Source organism: Clarias gariepinus, chromosome 22, assembly GCF_024256425.1.
Source record: "Clarias gariepinus isolate MV-2021 ecotype Netherlands chromosome 22, CGAR_prim_01v2, whole genome shotgun sequence".
Lineage (NCBI taxonomy): Eukaryota > Metazoa > Chordata > Actinopteri > Siluriformes > Clariidae > Clarias > Clarias gariepinus.
Genome location: NC_071121.1, coordinates 9,503,053 through 9,523,578, shown reverse-complemented (window position 1 = coordinate 9,523,578; position 20,526 = coordinate 9,503,053). Strand labels below are relative to the sequence as shown.

Here is a 20,526-nt window from a genome sequence, read left to right as displayed (position 1 = left end):
TCAAATTATAACCTAGAACATTCTACTGAATGTCACATCAATATAATCATAAGATGAAACATTGGATAAAGAAAAGCCTTTAAGCTGAATCAATTCCACCACTGCAATATTTTGTATTTAAGTGCTATTTTTTGCTCATGCTTGCTGAAAGCACAGTGAGTTTTAAGACTGAACTATAACCTCAGCATTTCTCTGAAAGCAAAGAAATGTAAAGCTATTTTAAACATTACTGCAACGTCAAACTTGCTTAGATCCATCAAAACAAAGGCCAGCCCACACTACAACAGGGCCCTTTATGTCCTGAGTTGTATACCCCTTTTGATAGACTGTCCTGCAATCAACACCTCCAACCTGACTGACGGCCACCAGATTCGCTGCGCTTCATCCTTATCAGCATGTGAAATGTCATGTGCTCAAAAGAAACTGACATGGTGCCACAGCACAAAGTTCATGATAATGCCCATTATTACTATACCTCCAGAAGAACTATAGTTAAAGTAGAAATAACTTATTGCATGAGTGCCGATTTTATTCCTAGCGTCTGGCAAAGAAAGCATTACTTCGCTCTAAAAAAATAAAACAACGTGTATTGTAAAAATAGATTTCTAATATAAACATGATGACGTCATTTGCATGTTGTTTTTTTACGCTTCTACCTCCTCAAATTTTGATACATATATCAAATTTGCTTCAAGGCTCTATTGCTGCGAGAGTCCATCTTGTTAGGCTGGAGGGTGGTAGAGCCCCAGTTGTAAGGCTGTCCCTGCAGCCCGAGCCTGGGGTAGTTTAGAGTTTTCTCTGTCATCTTGAGAGTTTTATCTGTGTAGTGAGCTCTGTATGTTCGGTGGCTCACACAGCAAATACACTCAGGGTGCTAGTCTGGTCCTTAAGTCCCAAGATACTGTAGGCGATCCTTTTTAGGTGTCCTGGCAGGCGTACACCGATGTTACGGATATCCCTGTGAAAGAGAAAATTAGGAGGGTGTAAGAAAATAGCAGAACAGTGTGGTTCGATAGATTACATTATTTATAGGCAGTCTCCACTGTACTCCTTTTCAAATCAATCTTTATATTTAGAACATGTGATATATAAAATGTGCAAAATATTTATTTCCTATTAATCTGACTTTTTTGTTCGTTTAAACTTCTTTCATTGTGAAATTCGTCTGTTTTTTTTATTTTGGCTAATGGCTTCTCACAGTACTGGTTTAATGCTTACTGATAGTGGCACCAGTAAGCATTAACACTCTACATACGCTTATAACTTACCAAAACTTCACAACAACATTCACAATAATACCAGTACCAATGCGTCTCTGATAGATCACTTACTAGCTGAGCTAAATCTCTGATATGACCTAATCATACAGCTGCATCGCATTCTGCCACTGTTTGCTGTTTCCAATATACCATCCTAAATTTAATCATTATAATGATGCTGAACATTATTAAAGAAATAAATGTTTCTTTTTTTTTTTTTTTTTTTGGAGCAAATAGCAAAATCTAACCATTGCCACTTATATTTGAGATTACTTATTTGAAAATGTCCTGCATATTAAACGCTGTTATAACCACTAACATTTTACAAGAACAGTTATATAATACCAACCAAAACAAATTGGCCTATAATCCCCAGGCACAATCCCTAACCTTTAAGCATTCTATTCTCCTTTAAGAAAACTCCCTACATTTCTATGCAGAGCCAAACAACAGAAAGATTCCTCATCAAAGAAGACTCCTGTTATAGGATGAAGAACCCTTAGCTATCCAAGAGCCTCTTAAGTAGCATTACTTTCAGGCATTGTATTTATTGCCTTTACAGCCAATCAACAATTGTATAATAAGAGAGACGATTGTATTTTTAATTAAATGTTTAACAAGGCTTAAAAAGCCCCCATAACTACCATGAATCACCGTTGTTGGAAACCCAGCAATGGGAGTCTCATAAATAGTTTCTGGGCTCCCCCACCACCACTGTGCTACCAGAACAGAACAGATGGACTACTCAACCATAAAATAAAGCAAAAACCAAAAAAAAAAAAAAATGACAAACACATCAAAGGCATTTCTGCTTCTCCGCACATATTTCATCCCACTTCCAGGCTAAATACACCCATGGGAGTGCAGTTACAGGTCACACGACTCCCAACCAGTGTAGACTCCCTCGCTGTAATCACCCAGGATTGTTGGGCATCCATCAGGCAGACTGCTTCGCTGTAACGTTTGATATAGACACCTCAATCCAGATCTCTGTTAGCATTGGAATCCATCGTTTTATTAATGTATATCCTTCCCTGCCTCTTCTCATCATACTACCCATTTCTTGGAATGGGAGCCACATGGCCTTATGGCCTCAGCAGGGAGAAACCGTGGTTCCTGGCTGCACTAAGAACACAGTCCATGACTAGTGCTGTGGGCGAAGGGAGGGACGATAAAGGAATAAGAAGAGATGGAGGAAGGAAGGGGGGGTGGAATAAGGGCGGAGCAGCTGACCACAAGCTACCACATCCAGGCCACCAAAATATGAAAAAAATAAATAAATAAGAGTATTCTTTTCTGCCACCAGATTTTCCATTTAATTCCTTTGACTCAAAGGCTGATCTTTTTTCTCTCTAAACAAATCATGAACTCTTTCCTGCATGAAGAAATGGATCATTTTGCCAAACTAACTACAGAATTAATAATCTGTGGATGTGCAAGTCCATTCCCCTAGCTAGTGCATAAACTTCATTCACAGTCAACGAGAAAATGAATTTTTAAATACGAATACATTCTTAAAATTGTACAGCAGCTTTAAAATTACACCGTATTTAAATATGCTATCTCATTGTCTAACAGAGATCCACCCTACCTACACAAAACGACTATGAGATACAGTATCATGTTCATATAATCAGGGCCTGTGGGGCTACAATATTTAAATACAGTATGTTTTGCATACTGACCGTTTGCAACTTCACATATTGAATTACCCCAAATTTGTAATGTCAGATTTTTTTTTTTCTTTTTTAGGAAAACACTTGCATTTGTAATTAATAATGTAACCTTTAAAACACATTGAAAACCTTTGCTGTAGGGTGGAGTGGGTCACTTGTGTGCTATCTAGAGCCAGGAAAAGGACAGGATGTTTGCACTTGGGTGAACTTTGGCCTATCGCTTTGATCCATGCAAATGTGTGTAATAAGTCCTCACCCATAAAGATTATAATATTCCCACTGAAAGCATTCACAGCAATACTCACTCGCTCTTCATCTGCAGCACCTGCTCCATGCTGACGATGCCTGCCATACTGAAGTTTTCACTGTACTGACTCATCTTAATAGACTCCAGCCATTCAGAGACAGATCTGAAGGGTGACCCGTCAGAACCACTGGTGCTTGGAAGCCGGATAGAAACTCTGAGAGAAACACAAGAGAAAGTCAGCAGACCACATCGAGATTAGGTTTTTTTTTTTGTTTGTACATCTTTGTTCTTATTAAAGAAGAAAAGCTTTGAAAGGAAAAAAAAACCTGTTTGTTCGGTCACAGAATCTGATAAAACTGCGCTTGCATGAATGCACGGATATAGTATGACCATTTAAAAAAAGAAGCCAGTATAGTTTTAGCTTAACATTGCCACCACCCAGTTTCATTTTATCATCAAATTTGATTACAAAATTCAATCACTTCTTTTAGAAGGTATGCATGTCTCTTCAAATGCAGAAACCATGTTCATTCTATAAGTTTTTTTTATATATATATATATATATATATATATATATATATATATATATATATATATATATATATATATATATATATATATATATATATAGGTATACAAAATTTACCGGGGGTCAAAGTCTGCAATGGTCTTGAGGGAGTCAGGACTCTTAAGAAGCTTGTCAAGGAGGCTTAGGATGTCCTGGAAGCGGGGTCTTTTTGAGCGATCCTGCAACCAGCACTGCAGCATGAGTTGGTACACAGCTGAGGGACAGTCCATCGGAGCAGGCAGACGAAAAGCTTCATTAATCGCCTTCATCACCTTCATAGTGGGGGGAAGAAACATTCACTGGGATGAAATCTTTGAAAAGTGTAAGGACACCGAGTTACTGTTCAGAACTAGAGATTTGTGACCATGTGTACCTCGTGGTTGCTCATGTCCCAGTAAGGCCTCTCTCCAAACGCCATAACCTCCCACATGACTATGCCAAAGCTCCAAACATCGCTAGCCGAAGTGAACTTCCTGTAAGCAATAGCCTCTGGAGCCGTCCAGCGAATGGGAATTTTCCCTCCCTGTAAAAGAAACCACGAACGAAATACTTCAGACTGAATGTTTCTCTTTAAGAAATGTCAAGGAAATAATAATTATAAAGTCTAGCTGTTAAAATAAAGATAACTGCAGTGAAGACCTGCTTGTACAAACATTCTTCCGAAAATATTTCATTAAATTGCTAGGTGAACTCAACACATACACTCGTGGTATAAGTGCCCTCTGGGTCATCCTCCAGAACCCGGGATAGACCGAAGTCGGAAACTTTGCACTCCAGGTTGGAGTTGACCAGGATGTTTCGTGCGGCCAGGTCTCTGTGAACATAGCTCATGTCTGAGAGGTACTTCATACCCGCCGCAATGCCACGGAGCATACCAACCAACTGGAACGATGACATTTCTCCATCATGGTCCTAAATAAAAAGATAAAACAGTTTTAAAAGAAAAAAAGGCACCCTAAATGTATTTATGTTTTAAGGTTTTTCCATTTCCAAAACCTTACCCTCAGGTATTTGTCCAATGCACCATTTTCCATGTACTCGGTAACAATCATAGCATGTTTGACTGAAAAACATAATAAATAAATAAATAAAAAATAGTCAGGAGTGGCACTAGAGAAAGGAAAATAGTGTACGTAGAATAAAATTATTGTAAAAAATTCAAATAAACAATAAGTCTGATAGTTACATTTGGTAACCACACCCTCCAAGCGAATAATGTTTTGGTGAGAGAACTGGCCCATGATGCTGGCCTCACTTAGGAAGTCCTGCCTCTGCTTCTCCGTGTATCCTGGCTTCAGCGTCTTAATGGCCACTGCTCCCTCTTTGCGTCCAGGAACTTTCAGGATGCCACGGTAGACCTCTCCAAACTCACCTACAGCAAAGCAACCCCCATGCATAATACATATGGGTATCAGATAAGCCTTGCCGCACTACTGATTTCCACAGGGGGGTATTAAGTTGCATTCTTTGAAGGCATCTCAGATACCATAGAGAGGAAATGGTAAACAGGGCACGTGTTTGAAAGCACCTGGAGGTGTGGACTATCCAGAAACTCTAGAGTGGTCAGTGTTTGACTCTGGGGGAGGGAGTGTGTATATGAGGGCCTGGGAATCAGCTGTCACAGACAAAGTAAAAAGTGAAAGAGGGCCGTGGGAAGGCCTGCAGGGAAGCTCATAGGGGAAAGGTGATCATAATGGCCATAATATTCTCCTTTCAGGGTTAAGGGGGCCCGACCATTAAGGTATATTCAATAAATACAAAGAGTTTGGTTTAAATTTACTGTTGTTTTTGTCAAGGGGCTCATATAAATAAACTCTTGATTCATTTGTATGTTTTTTTACCATTAGTGCATAGGGTCATGGAGCAGGTTAAGGATATAATGGTAGATGTTTTCGGGGGGGACGACAACACACATTTCAGTAAAAAAAACAGAATGTAGAAAATATGTCCAAACATGCAAAGTAAGAATCTGATAAAAAATTTCTGTTTAAATAGTCACTCCAGGTAGTGTGTGTTGTAAGTACTTGCATATCTCCAAATAGATAACAGACTGAATTAACTTTTTTTCTGGAAAACTGCCCAGAAATGTACCAACCTGCTCCTATGACTTTCTGCTTGGTGATGTGACTCGGATGGATCTCGCTGGCAAACTTAAGCACTGCCGTGTTGGGGTCTTCGTATGTGTGAGGATCAACATAAGTCTTCAGGGGCTTCAGTTGCTCTGGAGATTTACTGAGATTAGTAAAGAAATAAAGAGAATAGAACAAATAGTGCGAAAAAGCTTTCAAGTTTCTTATATTAACCTGGGCTGGAGAAGTAGGCGTCCTCTGGTCCTTGCCTTGTGTGGGAGCTTTTTCGGCTGTAGAAATAAAAACTTAATGAGTGAAGCATTTCTTTTCATACTTAAAACTTAAAAGAGGGCCTGGGTTTCAGGGCTGGCTCCATTCAGTCGAGGAGAGCTTTGATAAAAAAATGCCCGTGTTTGCCAAGTGGTGACAGGGGTCTAGGTTATCAGAGACAACTACCAACGGTTTGGGTCACCTTCACATAGCCACTACAGTCCCACACCTAAAAGAACCAACCTCCTCTTATCTGGCACAATGTCTGGCCCCGATTAATTTCCTTTCAAAACATGTCCCTAGTTAAAGCACTCATTGAGCAGTTTTATTCAACACCACATTCTTTGCTCTGAGTGGTAAGGAATGGATCTAGATAAAGAGAGCGCGAGAGCTATGAAAAGGATGATACTGAATGGGTTTGGACATCTTGGATCATGAAGAGAAAAGCAGAGGGGGTCGAGAAAGAGCCAAGTGAAAGAGACAAAGCTACAGTGTAAGGAAAAGAAATTGTTTCTGACCGTTTGCGCAGGAGCAGGACCACCAGCACGATGAAGAGTATGGCCCCTCCTCCCACCACTGCTCCAAGAATCACTGCTGTATTACCTACTGAAACAAAAACAGGAAATACAACCAAAACAAAAATAATTAATGCAGGGTCTGAATAAAACATTGCACCTTTATAACCATCATGCCATCAAATATATCACTTATGTTTAAAAAAAAAAAACACATCAAATAAATCATGGTATGGTTTGATATACCACAGTATCTTCACTGGTTTAAGATCAGTTCTGCACTTACCTTCTGGCAGCGTTGAAAACTCCTCCTCAACACTGTTGCTGCCCACATTGCCATTACCAATAGCCTGGACTTGAAACAGATACACTGTGGAAGGAGAGAGGTCACTAATCTGAACGGAGTTCTTGTCCAGGACCAGAACAGTGTAAGTTTTACCAGTCTTTGTCTCATCTTTTTCCTGCATAGAGTTCAAAAGTTGTGTTAAAAGGACAAGCTTGTTTATCATCGATAGTCAAAATTCTGATTTATGATTGTAACGCTTCTGACCTTCTCACAGTACATGAGCTTATAGCGGATGGCGCTGGGGTTGGCTCGGCGAGACACGGACCAAGACAACGACAGGCTCTTAGCACTCCTTTCTACCAGGCGCATTCCAGTCACGCTTGGAGGGTCTGTGTATGACATGAAAAAAATGATGAGTGAACCGTTATTCAAACCCTTCTTTTTTCACAGTTTAATATAAAACAGCAAAGGCAGCAAAGAAGTTTTTAGTTAACCAAATAATTACAATTTCACAGTTAACGATTCCAAGCAAGGGTTATTGAGGAACTACAAAGTTCACTATTGCGCTCCACATGGTTCTGGTTTAGGTCTGCTATTGTTCTTCCTTGGGTCATGTAATATATACTTCTGTGCAAGTAGTAATTGGACATGAATAAGCCTCTGAAACATGTAATTTGCAAACAGAGTGCTAGCTTTAAAATGATAATACTTACATGATGTGTCATGATTTTGCAGTACTTTTATAGATCTATAGTCACTTAATATACTTATAGGCAAATTATTACCAATTACATATTATATAAGACATATATACACATCATCACTCATACAATGCTGACCTGTGTAGTGCAGGGCAGTGCTGATGTTGCTGGTGGCTTTCTGAGAACTGAACTGGGAAACACCATTCCGAGCCTCCACTGTGAATGTGTAGTTCAAATGTGGCTCCAGCTCACTAACGATCACGAGGGTCTCCTTTATGTCAATATTGCCAGGCTCGTAACGCACCTTCTCTCCACAGGGCTGACACACACTTGCCTCGCAGCGCTCACATACCACGCTATAGGTAATATCGGAGCGTCCTCCTGTGTCTCCTGGGGGACTCCAGGACAACTCGAGCTTCCCAATGGCCAACTGGGCTGTAGTAGCAGTCAATGTTTTAGGAGGTGAAGGTAGGCCTGTAAATTATGGAAAGAAAGAAAAAAACCATTAGCCATCCAGTGAATAAAGCTCTAGCTAGAATGAAGACAGAAATATGGCAAAGATCTGCAAAGGAATAGGCAGTACTAAACAGTTAAAGTGGTCAATATATTAAGTTGATAATTTGTTGGGAAGTCGTGAAGTCTCACCTGAGCACGCAGCTGACATGGGCTCCTCTGGGGCTCGGTAAAACCCCTCTAAACAGGGACAACTCCGGGCACCAGGACTTGAGGGGTGGGTGTTCTTTGGACATGACCCGCAGGCTTCATTGGACACTGAGGCCTTAAAAAAGCCTGGCTTACATTCTGTTAAAAGACCAAACCATACAAAACTTGGATAAGGACTAAAAGCAACAAATAACCTTTAAGAGCGTTTTAAAATCTCCATAATATATTTACATTACAACATATGGCAGATGCCCTCATTTAGAAGGACTTCCTTTTTTTTATCTCATTATACATCTGAGCAGTTAAGGACTTAGCTCAAGGGTCCAACAGTGCCAAATTGGTGGTCGTGGGGTTTGAACCTGGGACCTTCCAAGCCGTAGTCCAATGCCTTAACCGAAATATAACATTAAATTTAATCTCTTTTTAAGTCTTTCCTCCCTCTGCCTAGTTTAGCTTTTGGAAGAAAAATACAAGAGTGTAAAAATGAGAAAGTATGACTACAGCAAACATTTGAACCATCCCCCGTTTTCTGTGCATACAAGACCAGTCATCCCACATTCCATACTTCAATATTGGACAAGTAAGGTGTGAGAGCAAACTGGATAAAACAAGACGACGTGTCTACCAATGCAGATTTGTTGACTGACACAGGCAATGAAGCGCAAGTTTTACAAATTTAAGCTTGTTCATTACAACCATACATTAAACTGTACAAACAGGAAGAGAGAGAAAAGTCTTCTCTGTTCAATCTAAAAACATTCCAAGAAGTGCAGGTCATGTCCTTCCTCTGTCCACTTCCACAACTGGATCCCCTCCAGCACACACTTATTCTACAGGTTTAGACAGATCTATGACTGTCAGTGTTGCAGAAGCCAACCTAGAAATCAGCATGTGTACTGCTGCACAATAATCAGAATGTATGGTTGAGTAATTTGTGTGTGTATGTACTGTATGGAGAGAACGAGAAAGAAAGAGAAAGAGAGAGAAAGAGCGCAAGAGAGTGATTTAATGGAACAAAGCCAAAAGTACAACAGGAATGAAGATAAAACATTTGCAGAGTCAGGGTTGGTTTCGATATGAGTACAGTTTAAACTAACTTGACCGAGAGAAAGGGCCAGCAGGAACAGAGGAGCGGTCTTTCATTCATTCAATTTAGATATAAACACCGTTCCAACAAAAGAAATCACTGTTTCCACTTCCTAGTGCTTTGTGTTTAATCAGCCAAGACTATTAATTACAAAGTATGCCAGCACTTCCTCCTCCAGTGCGTGGTGTCAACTGTGACTTTGTTTTGGGTTGGGCCACTTGCTCAAACAGGAGGGGTATAGTGAGGTATATTTTACCTCAAATATACAAGGACATGTGTGCTCCAATTTCAAAAGATAATTCTCAGCATGAAAAAAGAAATGTAAGCGTGGCAACCTAAAACCAGTCAAGGCGTTAGCAGCTACTCCTTTTAAGTCCGGTCGTTGTCTTGTTTTTGCGCCAGCTGTTCCTCAGACTTTACTGAAACTTGTTAGGGTGACACTGCACCGAGGTGGGGATGGAGAGACAGAGGGGATAACGATTCCTGCTGGGACTGGAGTAAAAAGGGGGGTGGGAGAAAGGAAAAAGGCCAAGGGGGCAGAACAGCTGCTGCTGGGAACCCCAATTCAGACAGTCACAGCCTCCGCCTCTCTAGCCGTAATCCCCTGAATTCTTGGGCCCCCCTTGCTTGCTTTCGGATACATGCAAGGGTCTGGCATGGGCATTCACAAGCCTTTTCAGACCAGACAACATTCACAGAATGCCGCTCTATTCAGCTATAGAGAAAACACTTGTTGCAAATAGTGGAGATGCCACATGCCACATGGATAGATGGGCTGCCTTCTTAACGATGTGGAACAAAATCTTCCTGCTTTTTTGAGAATGGATATGAAGGATTTAAGGTGGACAATTTAACCTATTTATTAAAATTCATTGAGATAAACGAAGATACCGTGACCATTTGTATCCAAATGACCAGTCTTAGGAACAATCCATTTATATTTTTTAAAAAAAATATGTCTATGACCTGGTATAACTCTCTTAGAACTTTTCACTTTCCAAACTACAAAACCAAGAAGGGCTTTGTCTTTGTGCACTGGACACAACAGGAAGCAGGAAGCATGAGGCTGACGCTTTGCTTCCTTCCGTGGGCAGCCAATCAAAGCATGTACATGCTCAGCAGGAGAACGTTACCCAGAGTCTGGAAAGATAGAAAATCTATTGGCAAAAACGCAAGGAGAGGTCAGAGGACGTAGATGGAGGTAGGATTTTCGAGAAACACAAATTACATCCGTGTAATATAAATTTCCCAGCAGGTCAGGGTAAGGGTGAGTTGTGAATCTGGGCACTGCAGTCTCTCAGCCTGTTTGGCATCAGGGGGATTAGGCCTTAAGAGGCTCTGAGTGACTGTTTGTTTATTGTGACAGTAGCTGAATCCTGTTCTCCAGTGGCCTATCAGGATCTGGGAGCTATGTGAGTTGACTGGGGCGGTCAGGGTGAAGACGGATGAGCTGCTGACATTAACGGATGGATGCACAGACGGATGGCGGGTGGGAAGGGGGTGAATGAATGAGTGTATACATGCTGGCTGGACAACAGGAATCCCTCCAGGACAGGAGTTAGATGGGAGTGTTTCGAATAAGAAAAAAAAAAAGAAAAAAAAGATGGGAAACAAAAAGCCCAGTCATTCGATTCTGCATTCGAAAGGGCTTACATGTGGCCCCAGGCAGCAATGAGTTAAAGTGTCCTGCTCTACTGGGAGCTGATGGCCAAGTAAAACAAACAGAGTAGAGGAGTGAGTGAAGAGAGTGGCCAGGGGCTTGGTACATGGTGGGAGGAGGTTAAATCCAGAAGTATGGGCTGAGGGGGAAAGAAACACAAATATACACTGAAAATCACTGAATATATAGCTGGGGGTAAATAAAGATTGAAGATTAGGACAATAAACAGAGATCAGATTTTTCCCCCTTCGAGACTATAAAACCAAACAGTGAACTCTGTTCCCTTTGAGTTCAAATCAGTTAGCATCTGCTTTTGCGCTAAAGGAGTCCCTGATTCCAGAGGTTCACAATTGTGATTGCATCGACTGGGCTATACTTCTTATCTTCTCTTCTCTTCTGTCAGTGTTCCCTGTTTAACGAGTCATTTGGTCAGTGAAGACAAAGCCATGGCTGTAGTGCGGGGGTCAGATGTAACATGAAGCCAGAAGGAGGAAGGAGATTGAAGAAGGTGCTAGGTATGTTGAGAGTATTAGTCCAAAGGATTATCAGACCAATGGACCAGCTGTAAGAGAATTACATCTACGCTTTACAATTCCACTCAGTCTTTCAACTGGTCGTTAACGAACACAATAAATGCTCTAATCCTTTTCTTTTCACGCTTTTTATTCCTTCTCAAAGAGGGGAAGGAGCGAGAGAGAGGCAACAAGGAGAAGATGAGTGGGAGCCAAAGGCTCAGGTAGAAGTGTTGGAGGATGCAGTAAATCACAAAAGGACTTTAAAGCCCACTTAAGTATATGACTGAATCACCGCAAAAGATTTTAATAGGTTTGCCAAGACAAACCAAGAAATTATGCTTTCTTGAAGAGAACAGAAAGATTTTATAATTATCCAGCCATAAGGGACCAAACATGTAACAGATTTACAGTAAACACTGTGGTTTAGATAAATTTGCCAAGTATGATCATAGTTTATTAGGAAGCATTTTTCTAACGCAATTTCCTCGGAATCAAATAACAATGTAATTCAGTTAACAAGACCAAGCAAACGAATAAGCAAAAATCCTGCAATAACTGAAAAATAAATCAGTGAATGAAAGCACCGAATGGATTAAACAATAGAAATCCCTGAGCCGACGAGTCGGAGGGTCAGGGAGGATTAGCGGGCCTCCGGTTTCCGCTGTAGCTCGTCCTGTTGGGGCCACGCGGCACTGACGTGGGGGCAGAAAAGTGCTGATCTCACACCCCGACCGCATAATGCACTCTATGCATACACACAGTCTACCTCCATTATATGATTTCCCACACAGGAAACATGTCCCTAAAAGACTCACTTTTAAAACCCTAAACCAAATACCCTTTAATACCCTAAACAATGCAAAACACACAACGCGTCTTTTTGCAGACACACTACTGGCGGTGGCTTTTTTTTTTTTTTTTTTTTTTTTTTGGTGAAACACAGGAAGTGCCGATGAATCAGTGCTGCCAAATATTATCAAAACTATGTGCTATTTCAATAGGGGAAAAAACTGACACTTTCCCCTCTTTCTAATGACTCACTCCAGGATAAAAAGAAAAAAAAAAAATCTTCTCCCCTCCCACTTCATCCAAACTAACTGACTCCAAATAAACATGCATTTATTTTTAATAATCTTTAACAACACAGGAAGATGGCAATCATGTTAAAATAATCGGAACGATCCTCATTTCCAAGCCATGTGAACTGGTATGAGAACTTGTCACTCGTTTGGAGTGGGGGATCAAAGGCTGCGTTTTCATACAAGTTCCCCTTATCAACCTGTCAAAAGAAGTTTAACATCGCCTCAGTCTGAAATGTACAAACAGAAATTGTGGATTTGTATATAACATGTGGGTAATTTCCACTTGCTTAAAGTCTTGGCCAATTGGAAAAGAGAACATTAGCCTGGAGGAAAGGTGGGAGTAATTATAGGTCAAACAAGCACACAAACCTTAAGCAGCAAAGCTCACTATTGTGCTCAACATATTTCTCAAGCTCTCATCGTGCACACTGGGTGAGACGCTGATTATATTAACATGCTAAAAGAAGTGCAGGCAAATCCTCAGATTTCAGCTCTGCTCCATAGAACAAAATGCTATTCAGACTCATCTCTCCATCGTCTACGAAGCTCCCTCACCTTTCACCTCCAGAGATCGGTGAAACAATGTGCTCCGTGGGCCGGTAAACTCTGCAAACAGCCCAGCATGAGGGCTGCACTTAGAACCAGTTTCGAGTTCATTTCTTTATCCCCCTATTATGCTGCAGCTTCACGGCTCTTCTCGCCACAGGGCTCCAGAACAAACATTGTCCTAAGACTTCAGGGAAATGGCAGAAGCAAACTAACAGAAGAACTCAATCAGCGGCTATTTGCAAGCGACATCTTTTTTAACTCTGCTCCTGATAAGTGATCTAAAAGTATGCAGTGAAAATGTGTGCATATCTAAATCTCCCGAAACACTTATGATTTAATCATGGTGTTGTATATTACATAAATGTTACGATTATAGCAATTTAAGCATCGTTTACACACTTTACATAAACATACTGGATGTGATTAGAAGAAATCTGTTTGCCCTGGAGATACAGACGGACAAGCAACGCTGTTTTTTTGCTGTATAATATTTGGGTTTCTCAAAAGAGTCCTTAATAGTGCAAACAGGGCAGTGGATGGATGTAAATGTAAATGTCAAAAGCATATCATACTAAATAATTCACATGAAGCAAGCTACAATATTTGTTTTAACCTAGGTTCTCACAAACACATTTTGGAAATGCCTGGTCTCCTTTGATGGCAGTCATGCAACTTTACAGTGCTTGTGGAAAAAAAAAAAACCTATGCAGTAAAAACCTCAGCATGGCGCATTCAGCACGTATACCTCAGAAATGGCCTGGGGGAAAAAGGACAAGCCTATTTTAATTATATTTAAATGTACTGAGTTCGTATTTAGCCTGTTACGATTTGACCACCGTTAAAAATTATTTTTAAGATTTTCCGTTACTGTTAGAGAGAGAAAAGCTTGCGGTGACTAGAAAACTTTTCTTTAACGTGATGCCACAGTAGATTTTTTCCTGTGTGTGCGAGGTTGAGGGGCAACACCCCTCTCTTCAGACAATAATTAAGACATATAAAAGTCTATAATATATAAATATTGATAAATATTTAATCATCTATGACCTCTTAAAAGGTGGTGTTAAAGACAGTAAAAAATTTACTTTTGAAGGTATACATGGGTGATACGACAGTAGATGTAACACAGACGTAACGATAGATTTATAAATGAGGCAGGAGCGAGGAAGGAAGGAATGATGGAATGAAGGGAGGAAGATAAACAAGAATGACAAAGAAAAGTCTAGTGTTTGTAATAATTTTAAAATAATTTAAAGTGTACAATACCATCTTTCTGGTTTCTGTGCATGGTACGTATAGATGTGTGGATGTGGATATCAAAAACATTTCCATAATCATCCAAAAATGTTGTTGTTGGAATGATAACAGAGGAATCGTTTTTCTACCACAACCGACATATTGATTACATTTACACCATGGGACTGTTCAGGCCTAAAGCTGAAACGTTTGTGTAACTAGTTATGTCATTAAATCATCGATCTGAGGTTATACTTATTCAAGAGATTTTCTTAGCTGTCTGTGGTAAAATTGTTCAAAATATATAGATATCAATCCAAACATTCCTTAGAAAACCAAAATTGGTTCCTCGATGGAATTGTGGCTATGGATCTGTCAGACTAGACAGGTTTCTTTTTAACCTGGTATTTTAATGCTATACTGCCTTAGGAAAAAAATATAAAATAAAAAAAGATAAATTTAGTTTGTTCCCCTAAAGAGCCATTAAACATCATATACAAGAGTGTCTCTCGATTAGATAAGGTTCCTTCATAATGCCAAGTTCCTTTCAGACAATCCCCCCTATCTTAGACCAAAATTCTTTCGTCTTTTTTCTTTCGCTCCTTCTTTCTAATTACCAAACAATTTGGCAAATTTCATCATGTCAAACACAAAATATTCGAGCAAACATTACCACTAAAACTGAGATTAAACGAAAATAATGGTTACAGAGCTGCAAGCAAACCTAGCACTTAGTATTCTTACACTTATATCCGCACCCAAGTCAATTACAACCCAACAGATCACGAAACCACGCATCAGAGTTTCCACTTAGTCACCATCCGCTTTAATTCCAGTAGAAGAAGAAAAGGGGGAAAAAAATAAATTAAGGTTAAAGACCTTCTTTAAAAAGGAATTCAAATAACAGCCTGAAAGAGTCTGGCTCATTATGCCCAAACCGCTCGCTCTATTCCATCTTGTGCACCTACAATACGGCAGCCAACATCCTTTGGTGGCTTCCAGAAACTATAGTTATTTGTCCAACTGAGCATCAGAGGGCTTTATGGCCTGCGACAGGGCGTGGGCACACTCCACTCAGCTTGCGCCATCTAAGCAGTAGGTTGGGCAGTCAGGCTTTGTGTGGTCAACTAAGGTATGTGTGTCTTCATGCCAGGGAAGATTATGAGCATGGAATGGTGTGTTTTATTGGTGGAAAAGTGTTGGTGTTAATACTGAAATACTGAAAGGAGCGTGCACACACGCTCACACCACAACTCTCTCGTTTGACCGAAGGCTGTCACCCCAGTCTCGTTTTTAGTGCCCTCTATTGCTTGCCCTTCCTCTTAGATCCATCACAGAGCGGCAGCACTGGCCTGGAGCTCTCCATGGGGAATTCCTCAGGCCTGCAGTAATCAGGGAGGCTTCTTGGTAAAACTAACAGGAATGTACCGCAAAAGGTGGGGGCAAGTGGGACAGATAGCTGGAGCTGAACACTGAACTACATTGTTCTGCAACCTTAACATTCCATTCCCCAACCTTTCCATCATTCCCTCCCTCTTAGTCTGTGTCAACCTCTATATCTCATGATAGACACCAGCACTCTTGCTTTTCTCCCTTACATTAACATGACTTAATACCTGCCAGAAAAAACACAGAATTAACAATGGACATCTCCAGGATTGAGAAAGACCTTGATTATCTGAATTGTAACTGAATTTATAAGGCAGTGTTGCCTGCCTCTGCAAGAGTCACAGTTAAAGGAAAAAAAAAAAAAGCTTTGTTAAAGTAATAGGGTTTGCATACATTTGCAATGGAATCATTCTCAACAGGTCCTAGCATGCCAAGGCTCTCATGGACGTTTCATTACTCACATAAGGCCTAAATGTCAACCAGCTAAGCTCTCTCTAAAATGGAGAACCATAAAAAAAGAAAACTCACAAGGAGAGAAAAGAAGACATGCTCAGAAGCAGGTTTTTAAACAAATGAAAAAGTCCTGCCTTCAGCAAAAGCATTTGCTAAAAAGAATGCTGGGGTTAAGGAGGTAAGCGTTCCAACTGAAAAGAAAAAACATGCCTCAATACACAGCCCACCTTGCTTTCTGATACTGAACATATAAAATATATAGTAATAAAATGTTTTTTTTTTTTTTAAATGGGGGAACTGTGGAAAAGACTGCATTTTTCTTAAATGTGTGATTAAGATCTCTAAACGAAGTATGGTGCAGAAAGGCATGTTTGTGTTGTTGCAATATGTGGTTGTCTCTTCCTTAACTTAGATTTACCAGAAAAATATTTTATGGGATACGAAAGGAAACGCTATGGAGCCAAAATAGAAAGTTATTCACATTTAACTTAAAGTCAAATCTGAAGTGGGGAAATGCTTGAGAATGAATTCCAGCCATTTTTCTTGTACCCAAAGCAGTGTGCACTGTACAAGTGTAGAAAACCTCATTGTGAAAAAAAAGCAATACTAGAAAAAATGCAAATGGCAAATATGTTCTGCTGTCTTTAATTTACAACCCTAACCAAAACCATTGCTTAAATAAAATTCAGACTTTACAGCTGGCAGTTGGGGGAAAAAAAATTTAATTATTCAGACCAAACGTCTTACCTTGGCATGTGTCATCTACAGCTTCATATCCCGGACTGCATTGGCATTGGCCCACCGGCACCACCCATTCTCCATCCACAGTGCAGTAAATTCGTGGTTGGTCCTCACTCTCAGCATTTTCCACACAAGCACCAGCCACCTCCCTTAGGGCCTGGTTCTCAGACCCTGCCACTGCCACTGTCTCAGGGAACGATGCCAAGCTCTTCACTGTGGCAGGACATGTTTTGTAGTAAACCCTTACAGAGTAGATAGCTACACAAGCCCCAATGTCCTGGAAAGCCAAGTAAAAGCCCTTGCGGGAGAGATTGTCCACGACCTTTGTCTCTATGTTGACTCTCATATCTCCGATGCCAGAGATCTCATCAGGCGCAATGGTTGCCACCTTGCGGAACTGGCCCTTACGAAAGCTGGTGCCTATGTCAGCATCGGCTTCTGAAGCGTACAGGTTGAAGGTTTCTTTGCAGGTAAGCGAGTCTGCGTTGAAGGAGTTGCAGTCACGCACGAGAAAGCGCATCTCCACAAACACCCGAGTGGCTGTGGGGTGTCGCTGGATGAAGGTAGTGCGCAGCCAGTTGTCCTGCTCTCGCGCTTCCACATTGCAAACAAAGTAGTTATAAAGCAAGGTGCCATTAACAGCTTGCTGGCCTATCTCCCACTGCAACCAGAAAAACAAAAAGGTACAACTAAGAAACATTTAAAACCAAGATTGCATTGGAGTAACGGATAAGAGCAAAAATAACAAGAAATGGCCACAACAGGGAATTTTAAATACTACTAAAGACACTGGATCATTACCAGTCATCATCTAGCAGACAATAGCATTTCCTACCACTTACGCTAAATAGACTGACGGAAACACATCTTGTCAGAGGCATTTTGAGGGATTTTTTCCCCCTCTGCATGTAGCCACTGTGCCATTAATTACAGGAGAGGTGGGTTATTATCACAGTGTGTGGCATTATAATAAAATCTCCCATACCATGAAAGTGCAGAGCAAATGCTTGTATAAAAACTCACCCTCTTCATCAACACAATTTATCATTTTAAAGGTCCCTTATACGCTCTTTAAAGGCCAGACACCTCATCAAGTGTGCAATTAAGCCTCTATAAGTCCCAATCGTGCTAAATCCTTGCCATGTAAAATTCTACAAAATCCAGAGCTTTTTCCAAACTTTCAAAAGCCGCGCATTTGTTCCAAAAATCTGTTCAAGGGAGCATGTTGAGAATTTGTTAATGAATGCAAGACACAACTTGTCCCAAAATTTTGTGCTGGTATGAGAACAATTTGAGTTTGTGAACAGAATGAAACAAGACGCATAAACCATGACAGCTAAAGCATGTGGAAGCCAAGAAGGCAGATACATACAGTAGATATGATATTTTAGACAATATTATATGTACAATTAAGTGTGACTGTTTGCATTTGTTTAGGACAAAGAAAACAGAGAAAGTTGGTTCATACCAACAGGGCAAAAAGTGTGTACATTATGACATATGTTCTTTTATAAGTTTGAACAGTGATTGTTAAGATTTGGAGGTCAATTTTTGAATCTCATAAATATTTTTCTAATCACACACGTCTTTCCAACAGCATTCCACCTCCTTTATGCCTCGCAGTCATAGCTGTTCTTAACAAATCAGGTAAACCTCTACCAGATGGCACACTGCCTTCTCCAAATTAGATAAGAAGTGTGAAAAAGTTATAAAATAATGACCTTTTTGTTTCAGATTATTTAAAAAAATAATAATAATAATAGTTTAAAATTCAAATATAAATTTTGCTATACAAATTGTTATCACAGGACGCACACCGATTTCTTCTCTTTTTTGATTTTTATTCTTGGAATTGTTTGTAGATAACCTGAGAAAATCCAGAAGTAAGGAAATCTTTACCACACAGATGTGCATGTAAAAACCGACAGGATCTATTTACACACACACGACCATGGTATAAGTTTCCATGAGCATTTTGCTTCCACAAACTGTTAAAACTTACATTTTAAAAGCGCCACATGAGCCTGAGTCTAAATGTTAATGACACCCTTAGTGCTCTGCTCAACACAGGGCTTTAAAACCACAGCCTGTATGGAGCAGTAAAGCTGCAGGCCTGCTTTCTTCTCTCGGGAGAAGTACAGACATGTCTAAGAGAGAGAGAGAAAGAGAGAGAGAGAGAGAGGATCTAACTCTAACCTACATAGCCCAGAGAAATGCCTGAAGGAATAAAACTTATCCTAATAAACATACAGTGGTGTTCTGCCATAATGTAAGGTGCAATCATATGAAATCAGTGTTACTCACCCCATTCTGGTCAGGCCATGTCAGCCAGCCCAACTCTCCTCCGGATGCCACCATGTCCAGCAGCACCTCTGCAAGAATATAATAGAAATTTACATCAAATTTAAATCATCAGCAGGTAAGAAGTCGTCCAGTGTGATTTTACAGGAATGCACTGGGGTTAAATCTTAAGCAACAAGTCAACTCTGCTTTGCACCTGATTTCCGTGACACATACTAATAATAATGATGATGATGATGATGATGATGATGATTTGTGCACATTGCTGCTTTTCTCTAAAAGTCTTCTGTGCTTTCATTTTTATACAGTACAAAAAGTTTTTCATACATCCTGCGGAATTCAAACCCTGGAGAAAACTTTTCAGACTTTCATTTAACATAGTAACAAAATGCGCATTGCTGACACCAAGTTCAGCTCATGAAAAAGAGTTTGTTTATTTATTTGCTTGTTTGTTTAAGTAAAGTCCTTTGCACGCGGTAGCTGTAATTTTAAAGCAGAAGGAATCTACTTTCCAGAGCTGAGATCTACTTGGCGTGGCACACTAACTCTCAGCCATGTGAGTGAACCAACATTCACACACTTGGTTGTTGTTGTTTTTTACTAAACAAAAATGTCATCTTACCTTCTTTATTTTGAAGTGAAATAAATATGCAGTTCATAAATACAGTGACAAATAAAACTCGTTTTATCCGACGGTAATCCATTCTGTCTCCGGAGTCAGAGCTGTAAGGAACTCCACGCTGAAACTAGCTGCTCTACCACTCGCGCACATCGGACTCTCATTGAGAAACGCGGAGAGCCATAAACCCCGCCCCCTGGAATGCTGAGAACGTTTGTATGGTAATGGGGTGTGGCCCCCGGGAAGGATCCCCGCCCACAATCTGTCAAAAGTTAATCTACCTGCAGCCTGTAATTTGCACCTTTAGCTTCTGGCCAAGTTCAAGTAGTTAAAACGGAACAGTGACTGTGCTTGAGCAAGAATCATGCTTGAAAAATACTCTATCTATCTATCTATCTATCTATCTGTCTGTCTGTCTGTCCTAGTGCAAACCTTTTTCTTACCAAGATCTAATAGAAAATAATAGAGCAAGGACTATTCTCAAACAGGAAATATAGCTGAAAAGTATCCATCTATCTATCTATCTATCTATCTATCTATCTATCTATCTATCTATCTATCTATCTATCTATGTGTTTCAGAAGGGACATAGAAATTATCAAATTATCTATCTATCTATCTATCTATCTATCTATCTATCTAT

General features: G+C 40.2%; 1 protein-coding gene across 3 annotated transcripts; it reads right to left on the bottom strand.

The window, feature by feature from the left end:
* Positions 1–636: 636 nt before the first annotated feature.
* Positions 637–20,025, bottom strand: epha2b (eph receptor A2 b). Of its 3 annotated transcripts, XM_053482186.1 has the most exons (17): positions 19,887–20,025; positions 19,268–19,335; positions 16,970–17,624; positions 8,237–8,392; positions 7,730–8,065; positions 7,155–7,279; positions 6,891–7,065; positions 6,608–6,695; positions 6,054–6,109; positions 5,846–5,971; positions 4,937–5,122; positions 4,752–4,813; positions 4,453–4,662; positions 4,124–4,273; positions 3,829–4,022; positions 3,241–3,396; positions 637–958 (listed from the first exon to the last, which is right to left on the bottom strand). In XM_053482186.1, exons 1-17 carry the CDS (start codon positions 19,966–19,968, stop codon positions 850–852), a joined length of 2,934 nt encoding a protein of 977 aa, XP_053338161.1. In that variant the 5' UTR covers positions 19,969–20,025; the 3' UTR covers positions 637–849. The 3 variants fall into 3 exon arrangements, with proteins under 3 accessions (XP_053338161.1, XP_053338159.1, XP_053338160.1); XM_053482184.1 differs by having other exon boundaries at positions 4,752–5,122; XM_053482185.1 differs by having other exon boundaries at positions 4,752–5,122; positions 6,608–6,692.
* Positions 20,026–20,526: the final 501 nt, after the last annotated feature.

Bases quoted from the DNA above. Each gene is read 5' to 3' on its own strand.
- epha2b (XM_053482184.1), bottom strand. From the start codon at position 19,968: ATGGATTACCGTCGGATAAAACGAGTTTTATTTGTCACTGTATTTATG. The intron at 19,336-19,886 runs GTAAGATGACAT...ATATTCTTGCAG, and splicing joins TTCACTTCAAAATAAAGAAG to AGGTGCTGCTGGACATGGTG. The intron at 7,280-7,729 runs GTCAGCATTGTA...TGTCATACACAG, and splicing joins CACTGCCCTGCACTACACAG to ACCCTCCAAGCGTGACTGGA.